At 40.9% G+C, this 8,389-nt stretch overlaps 1 protein-coding gene across 7 annotated transcripts in view; it reads right to left on the reverse strand.

The window, feature by feature from the left end:
• Nucleotides 1–8,389, reverse strand: part of LOC139422999 (platelet-activating factor acetylhydrolase IB subunit alpha2-like) — a 64,182-nt gene that overhangs the window by 36,697 nt on the left and 19,096 nt on the right. For 2 of the 7 annotated variants that reach the window (XM_071174541.1, XM_071174538.1), the window contains exons 1-2: nucleotides 3,208–3,398; nucleotides 2,636–2,717 (exon numbers count right to left, since the gene is read on the reverse strand). In XM_071174541.1, the coding sequence (XP_071030642.1) occupies nucleotides 2,636–2,716 (81 nt within the window). In that variant the 5' untranslated portion in view covers nucleotide 2,717; nucleotides 3,208–3,398. Of the gene's footprint in view, nucleotides 1–2,635; nucleotides 2,718–3,207; nucleotides 3,577–8,389 lie in introns of those variants that run through there. The other 5 variants (XM_071174537.1, XM_071174542.1, XM_071174536.1 and 2 more) reach the window with 4 other exon arrangements.

Genomic DNA, 8,389 nt, shown 5'->3' on the forward strand with positions numbered 1-8,389 from the left:
TTTTTGTCCCGAAAATTCAATACAACACCTTACTGATTACCACTCTCCAAATGTTCAAGCAGAGTGGTGGCTGCATCATGTTATGGGTATGCTTGTAATCATTAAGGACTGGGTAGTTTTTCCAGTATAAAAATAAATGGAATGGAGTTAAGCACAGGCAAACTCCTAGAGGAAAACTTGGTTCAGTCTGCTTTCCTCTAGACACTGGGAGATGAATTCACCTTTCAGGAGGACAATAACCTAAAACACGAGGCCAAATTTACACTGGAGCTGCTTACCAAGAAGACAGTGAATGTTCCTGAGTGGCCGAGTTACAGTTTTGACTTAAATCTGCTTGAAAATCTATGGCAAGACTTGTAAATGGTTGTTCAGCAATAATCAACAACCAATTTGACAGAGCATGTAACATTTTGAAAATAATAATGGGCAAATGTTGTACAATCCAGGAGTGCAAAGCTCTTAGCTCTTATATCGACTCAGGTGAATACTTATGTAAATGAGATACTGTATTTCTGCATTTAATTGTCAATAAATTTGCTAGCATTTCTAAAAACTGGTTTTTCGTCATTATGGGGAATTGTGTGTAGATGAATGAGAACAAAAATGTATTTACAAAAATGTATTTAATAAAATGTTGAATTTAGGCCTTTCTGAAGGCGATGAGATGGGGCGGCAGGATAGCCTAGTGGTTAGAGCGTTGGACTAGTAACCGGAAGGTTGCAAGTTCAAACCCCCGAGCTGACAAGGTACAAATCTGTCGTTCTGCCCCCACTGTTCAGGCTGTCATTGAAAATAAGAATTTGTTCTTAACTGACTTGTCTAGTTAAATAAAGCTAAAAAAAAAAAAATGGCACTGTATCTGAATTCATCACAGACATGGTTGAATATGAGAATCACCCACACACACTTTTACACACATCATATGCTGCTCAGTTCTTTATTTTAATCGTATTATTATCTATCCTGATGCCTAGTCACTTTACCCTGCCTTGATGAACATACTGTATGTATCTAGCTCAAATACATCATACCCCTGCAAATTGATCTGATACGGGTACTCCCTGTATATAGCTCCATTCTTGTGCATTTTATTCCTCGTGTTACTAGTACTCCCTGTATATACACACTACATGACCAAAAGTATACGCATACCTGCTCGTCCAACATCTCATTCCAAAATCATGGGCATTAATGGTGTTGGTCCACTCTTCTAGGAAGGCTTTCCACTAGATGTTGGAACATTGCTGTGGGGACTTGATTCCATTCAGCCACAAGAGCATTAGTGAGGTCAGGCACTGATGTTGGGCGATTAGGCCTAGCTCGCAGTCTGCCTTCCAATTCATCCCAAAGGTGTTTGATAGGGTTGAGGTCAGGGCTCTGTGCAGGCCAGTCAAGTTCTTCCAGACCAATCTCGACAAACCATTTCTGTATGGACCTCACTTTGTAAGCACAGAAACATCTAGAATGTCATTGTATGCTTTAGCGGTAAGATTTCCCTTCACTGGAACTAAGAGGCCTAGCCCAAACAATGAAGAAACAGCCCCCAACCATTATTCCTCTTCCACTAAACTTTACAGCTGGCATTATGCATTGGGGCAGGTAGCATTCTCCTGGCATCCGCCAAACCCAGATCCGTCAGTCGGACTGCCAGATGGAGAAGTGTGGTTCATCAATGACGGCGAGATTTACATCACTCCAGCCGGTGCTTGGCATTGCACATGGTTATCTTAGGCTTGTGTACGGCTGCTCAGCCATGGAAACCCCTTTTCATGAAGCTCCAGACGAACAGTTATTGTGCTGACGTTGCTTCCAGAGGAAGTTGGGATCTCGGTAGTGAGTGTGGCAACCGAGGACAGACGATTTTTACTACGCACCGCAGCACTTCGCGGTCCCATTCTGTGAGCTTGTGTGGCCTACCACTTCACAGCTGAGCCATTGTTTCTCCTATACGTTTTCATTTCACAGTAACAGCACATACAGTTGACCGGGGAAGCTCTAGTTTAGCAGAAATTTGACAATTGACTTGTTGGAAAGGTGGCATCCTATGACTGTGCCACATTCAGTCACTGAGTTCTTCAGTAAGGACATTCTACTGCCAATGTTTGTCTATGGAGGTTGTGTGCTCGATTTTATACACCTGTCTGCAACGTGTGTGGCTAAAATAGCCAAATCCACTAATTTGAAGGGGTGTCCACATACTTTTGTATATATAGTGTAGCTCCATTCTTGTGTATTTTATTCCTTGTGTTACTATTTTTCTTTTCATTATTTGTTTTAAAAACTCTGCATCGTTGGGAAGGGCTAGTAAGCAAGCATTTCACTGTTAAGTGTACACCTGTTGTATTTGGTGCATTTAACAACTAGAATTAGATTTTTTACATGGTGGAGATGGAGATTGAATTTAAGATGGACATGATTCTCTGTTCCATCCATGTTAGGTTCTCTCTATGTGTTCTACACACACACACACACACACACACACACACACACACACACACACACACACACACACACACACACACACACACACACACACACACGTATTACCATGAATCAGTGACCTTAGGTTTTGCAGTGTCCGAGTCCTTCAGGTCAGTTACTGAAAGGACAGTATGGTGTAGTTAGAGGCACTAACCTGGGACATCCAGCGGTCGTCTCCCTGTATATCCTCCACTGCCTGGGCCACTGCTGCTGGGTTCATCTCATCGCCACTCATCCTATCAGACACACATCACAGAGGAATTAACGTTACAACACACACACAATAAAAAAATAATATGTCCATTAATATGCCCTGAAGAATAACACCTGGTAGGTTTTTTTTGAAAAAGTTGTTGAGGCTAGCTACTAGCTTTTGGTTTGTGCACAGAGTGGGTGGTGAGACAACATTGCCTGCTGGGAGGCCTCACAGACAGCCAGGAGTGGGATGGTAGGGAGAATCGAATGACAACACCGATGCGAGGGCAACGAAGCCAAATGGCTGGAATTTCGCACACATCGTATCTACTGATAACAACAACCCACTGTCCTTAGCGCCAGCAGTTCAGCAAGTTTAATTTGAGTTTGAATTATGAAAGGACAATGCTAGACGACCCAAGAAGCAGCGTTAATAAATGCGGACTGTCGCTGTTGTCTCTCCCGACAAACACACACGGCAAGCCCGTGAGTCAGTCAGCCCGTGAAACCGCCGTACCCTAATCCTTGTACCTGAACGCTTCTGATGATGGTTAGTTATTGTCAATATAACCAGAATATTTCCTCGCGCACGGAGGCTGCACGGCTCCGATGTTTTTCATCCAATGATGATAGTGCGTCGGTGCAGATTATGCTTTCGCGCTTGGATGCTAGCAAGCTAACGTTAGCTGGCTAGCAACTCACCCTGATAAAGTAGCTCCTCGTTTCCTGTCAATAAAGAACTAGGATATAGCTTCTCTATTACTCTAACAATTAACTATCTGCAAAATAAATGTCTCAGAGATTGTTCTAAATGTGAAACTTATCGGTCGAGTCGACCCAACCTCCCGCTCTTCAGCATCCGACGTTTCCTTTTTTGCTCCCTCCCTTTCGCTCTCCAGCAGGGTTGCCAGGTCATGTTAAAATTTCTAGCCAAATTACAACCGAAAATGTGCACAAAAGACCTGAACTAGCCACATAATTTTCACAGCAAGAGATGAGTTTCCATATTAATACAATAAAACTTTTTCCCATAACGTTATCGAGCCAATTAATAAGGAATATCAGAGTAACTTCAAACGACTTCTAACGACGAAAATTCGTGTTTCCTCAAAATAATAATTATTGCAAGCTATAACATGACGTAATAAAGGAATTTAATATGTGGCAAGATAAAAGATAATTCACCATTATTAAACTCGTTAGATCATTTGCACAAGGGGGTATGGTATATGGCCAACATAACAGCTAATGGCTATTCTTAAGCATGAGGCAACGGCAGACGTTAGCCGTGGGATATTGGTCATAAACCGCAAACACCGGGATTCCTTATTGCTATAATAAACTGGTTACCAGAGTAATTCCAACAGTAAAAAGTAATGTTTTGTCATACCCGTGCTATATGGTCTGATATACTACGGCTTTCAGCCAATCAGCACTCAAACCAGGTATATAATTAAGCAATAAGGCCTGGGGGGGGGGGGGGGGGGGGGTGTATATGGCAATTGCTAAGGGGAGGGGCTCCAACCACCCGGTTTATAATTGTACATTAATTCCCTTTGTGCATGTATTTGTATTTATTATGGATCCCAATTTTTATTTTTTTTACCTTTATTTAACTAGGCAAGTCAGTTAAGAATAAATTCTTATTTTCAATGACAGCCTAGGAACAGTGTGTTAACTGCCTTGATCAGGGGCAGAACAACAGATTTTTACCTTGCAAGCTTGGGGATTCGATCTTGCATCCTTTCGGTTACTAGTTCAACGCTCTAACCACTAGGCTACCTGCCACACCAGCACACAGATCAGACACCCATGCATGCCCCACAAGACATGACACCAGAGGTCTATTCACAGTCCCCAAGTCCAGAACAGATGATGGGAGGTGCACATTACTACATAGAGCCATAACTACATGGATCTCTGTCCTACATCAGGTAACTCATGCAAGCAGTAGAATCAGATTTTAAAAAACAGATAAAAATACACCTTATGGAACAGTGGGGACTGTGAAGCAACACAAACATAGGCACAGACACATGCATACACACATATGATAACATATGCACTATACACACATGTACACATAGATTTTGTGTTGTAATAAGTGCTGTGCTTGTTGAATGTCCTACCCTATAAGCGTGCTGAAAGTCTGTTGTCAACTTGTTTACTGTAAAATAGCATTGTATCTGGTCAAACACAATTTTTTCAAAAACTTTACTAAGCGTTGGTAACAGGCTGATTGGTTGACTATTTGAGCCAGTAAAGGGGGCTTTATTTAGGTGGCGGAATGACTTTTGCTTCCCTCCAAGCCCGAGGGCACACACTTTCTAGAATGCTTACTTTGAAAATATGGGAAATAGGAGTGGCAATATATTCTGCTATTATTCTCAGTGATTTTCCATCTAAGTTGTCAGACCCCGGTGGCTTGTCATTTGTGATAGACAACAATCATTTTTTCACCTCTTCCACACTCACTTTACGTAATTCAAAATTACAATACTTGTCTTTCATAATTTGGTCAGATATGCTTGGATGTGTAGTGTCAGCGTATGTTGCTGGCATGTCATGCCTAAGTTTGCTAATCTTGCCAATGAAAAAATCATTAAAGAAGTTAGCAATATCAGTCTGTTTTGTGATGAATGAGAAATCTGATTCAATGAACGATGTAACTGAATTTGCCTTTTTTCCCAAAATGTAATTAAATTAAATTTTCTTTATATCATTTATCTTTGTTTGATACTGTAGTTTATTTTTTTAATTCAGTTTAGTCACATGATTTCTAAATTTGCAGTACATTTGCCAATTAGTTTTGCAGCCAGACTTATTTGCCATTCCTTTTGCCTCATCCATCTCAACCATACAATTTTTCAATTCCTCATCAACCAACGGGGATTTAACAGTTTTTACAGTCATATTCTTAATGTGTGCATGCTTATTAGTAACTGGAATAAGCAATTTCATAAATGTGTCAAGTTCAATGTCTGTTTCCTCCTCATTACACACCACAGACCAACAAATATTCTTTACATCAACAACATAAGAATCTCTACAAAACGTATTGTATGACCTCTACACTTTATTAGGCCCATCCTTTGGAACTTTGGTTTTACTAGATATAGCTACTATATTGTGATCACCACATCCGATGGATCTGGATACTGCTGTCAAACACATTTCTGCAGCATCAGTAAAGATGTGATCAATACATGTTGAGGATTTCATTACTGTGCTGTTTGTAACTACCCTAGTAGGTTGACTGATAACCTGAACCAGGTTGCAGGCACTGGTTATAGTTTGAAGCTTTTTCTTGAGTGGGCAGCTTGTTAGGCATGTGCATAACTGTAGATAAATCGACAGGAGAGTTTGAGTGATAAAAGTTGGAGAGAGGATCTCGAAATCTATGAGCAAGAAACACTTGGATGAACATAAAAAAACTAATGTTAGGCTATTTTCTGCCAATTGTGCTGTTATTATGTTCCAAATGTTAAAACTACAAATGGCCCATTTGCGAGATTGACTCATCACTTCAATAGGCTTTGGCTACAGACTAAAATTTGGGTTTATGGTTGTAATTCAATTTTGCCATGGTTTGCTTAAAAGCAGGTAGCCTATAGCCCCTAATAGGCCTACATTTCATTTCAGTAGCCGAGACAAGATGTAGACTGAACGACTTAGCAGCTTGCTTAGTTCAAATTGACAGACTAATTTATACAATATGAATAGCGATGCGATTAAGAGGAAAGAAGTGGTTGTGTTTCCCAATAGCCTGCTAGAATAGGCTACTGAGGATGGGGTCATCATTTCAATCACTGAATTAAATACGAATACTATTTACAGTACCAGTCAAAAGTTTGGACACACGTACTCATTCAAGGGTTTTTCTTAATTCTTACTATTTTCTACATTGTAGATTTACAATGAAGACATCAAAACTATGAAGTATCACATATGGAATCATGTAATAACCAAAAAAGTGTTAAACAAATCAAAATATATTTTAGATTTGAGATTTTTCAAAGTAGCCACCCTTTGCCTTGATGACAGCTTTGCACACTTTCAACCAGCTTCATGAGGAATGCTTTTCCAACAGGAGTTGGAACAGAAGGACAGAAGGAGTTCCCACATATGCTGACCACTTGTTGGCTGCTTTTCATTCACTCTGCAGTCAAACTCATCCCAAACCATCTCAATTGGGTTGAGGTCAGGTGATTGTGGAGGCCAGGTCATCTGATGCAGCACTCCATCCCTCTCCTTCCTGGTCAAATAGCCCTTACACGGCCTGGAGGTGTGTTTTGGGTCATTGTCCTGTTGAAAAACAAATGATAGTCCCACTAAGCGCAAAATGACGTATCGCTGCAAGGTTCTGTGGTAGCCATGCTGGTTAAATGTGCCTTGAATTCTAAATAAATCACTGACAGTGTCACCAGCAAAGCATCCCCACACCATCACACCTCCTCCATGCTTCACGATGGGAACCACACATGCGGAGATAATCCGTTCACCTACTCTGCGTCTCACAAAGACACGGCGGTTGGAACCAAAAATCTCAATTTGGACTCATCACACCAAAGGACAGATTTCCACTGGTCTAATGTCCATTGCGCGTGTTTCTTGGCCCAAGCAAGTCCCTTCTTCTTATTGGTGTCCTTTAGTAGTGGTTTCTTTGCAGCAATTCGACCACAAAGGCCTAATTCACACAGTCTCCTCTGAACAGTTGATGTTGAGATGTGTCTGTTACTTGAACTCTGTGAAGCATTTATTTGGGCTGCAATTTCTGAGGCTGGTAACTCTAATGAACTTATCCTCTGCAGCAGAGGTAACTCTGGGTCTTCCTTTCCTGTCGCGGTCCTCATGAGAGCCAGTTTCATCATAGCGCTTCATGTTTTTTATGACTGCACTTGAGAAACTTTTCCGGATTGACTGACCTTCATGTCTTAATGTACCTTGTCACAACACAACTGATTGGCTCAAACGCATTAAAAAGGAAAGAAATTCCACAAATTAACTTTTAACAAGGCACACTTGTTACTTGAAATGCATTCCAGGTGACTAACTCATAAAGTTGTCTGAGAGAATACCAAGAGTGTGCAAAGCTATCATCAAGGCAAAGGGTGGCTACTTTGAAGAATCTGAAATATGAAATATATTTTGATTTGTTGAACACTTATTTTCCTACTACATGATTCCATACGTGTTATTTCATAGTTTTGATGTCTTCACTATTGTTCTACAATGTAGAAAATAGTACACTTGGGTGAAGGTTCACCTTCCAACAGGACAAAGACCCTAAGCACACAGCCAAGACAACACAGGAGTTGCATCGGGACAAGTCTCTGATAGTCCTTGAGTGCCCCAGCCAGAACCCAGACTTGAACCAAATCGAACATCTCTGGAGAGACCTGAAAATAGCTGTGCAGCAACGCTACCCATCCAACCTGACAGAGTTTGAGGGGATCTGCAGAGAAGAATGGGAGAAACTCCCCAAATACAGGTGTGTCAAGCCCCCCCCCCCCCCCCAAAAAAAAGTATTTACTTTGTCATCATGGAATATTGTGTGTAGATTGATGAGGGAAAAAAACTATTCCATCCATTTTAGAACAAGCCTGTAACGTAACAAAATGTGGAAAAAGTGAAGGGGTCTGAAAACTTTCCAAATACACTTTAGGTCTAACTACAGTATACATGTTTGAGGGTTACTACTACAATACATAAT

Source organism: Oncorhynchus clarkii, chromosome 12 (assembly GCF_045791955.1).
Source record: "Oncorhynchus clarkii lewisi isolate Uvic-CL-2024 chromosome 12, UVic_Ocla_1.0, whole genome shotgun sequence".
NCBI lineage: Eukaryota > Metazoa > Chordata > Actinopteri > Salmoniformes > Salmonidae > Oncorhynchus > Oncorhynchus clarkii.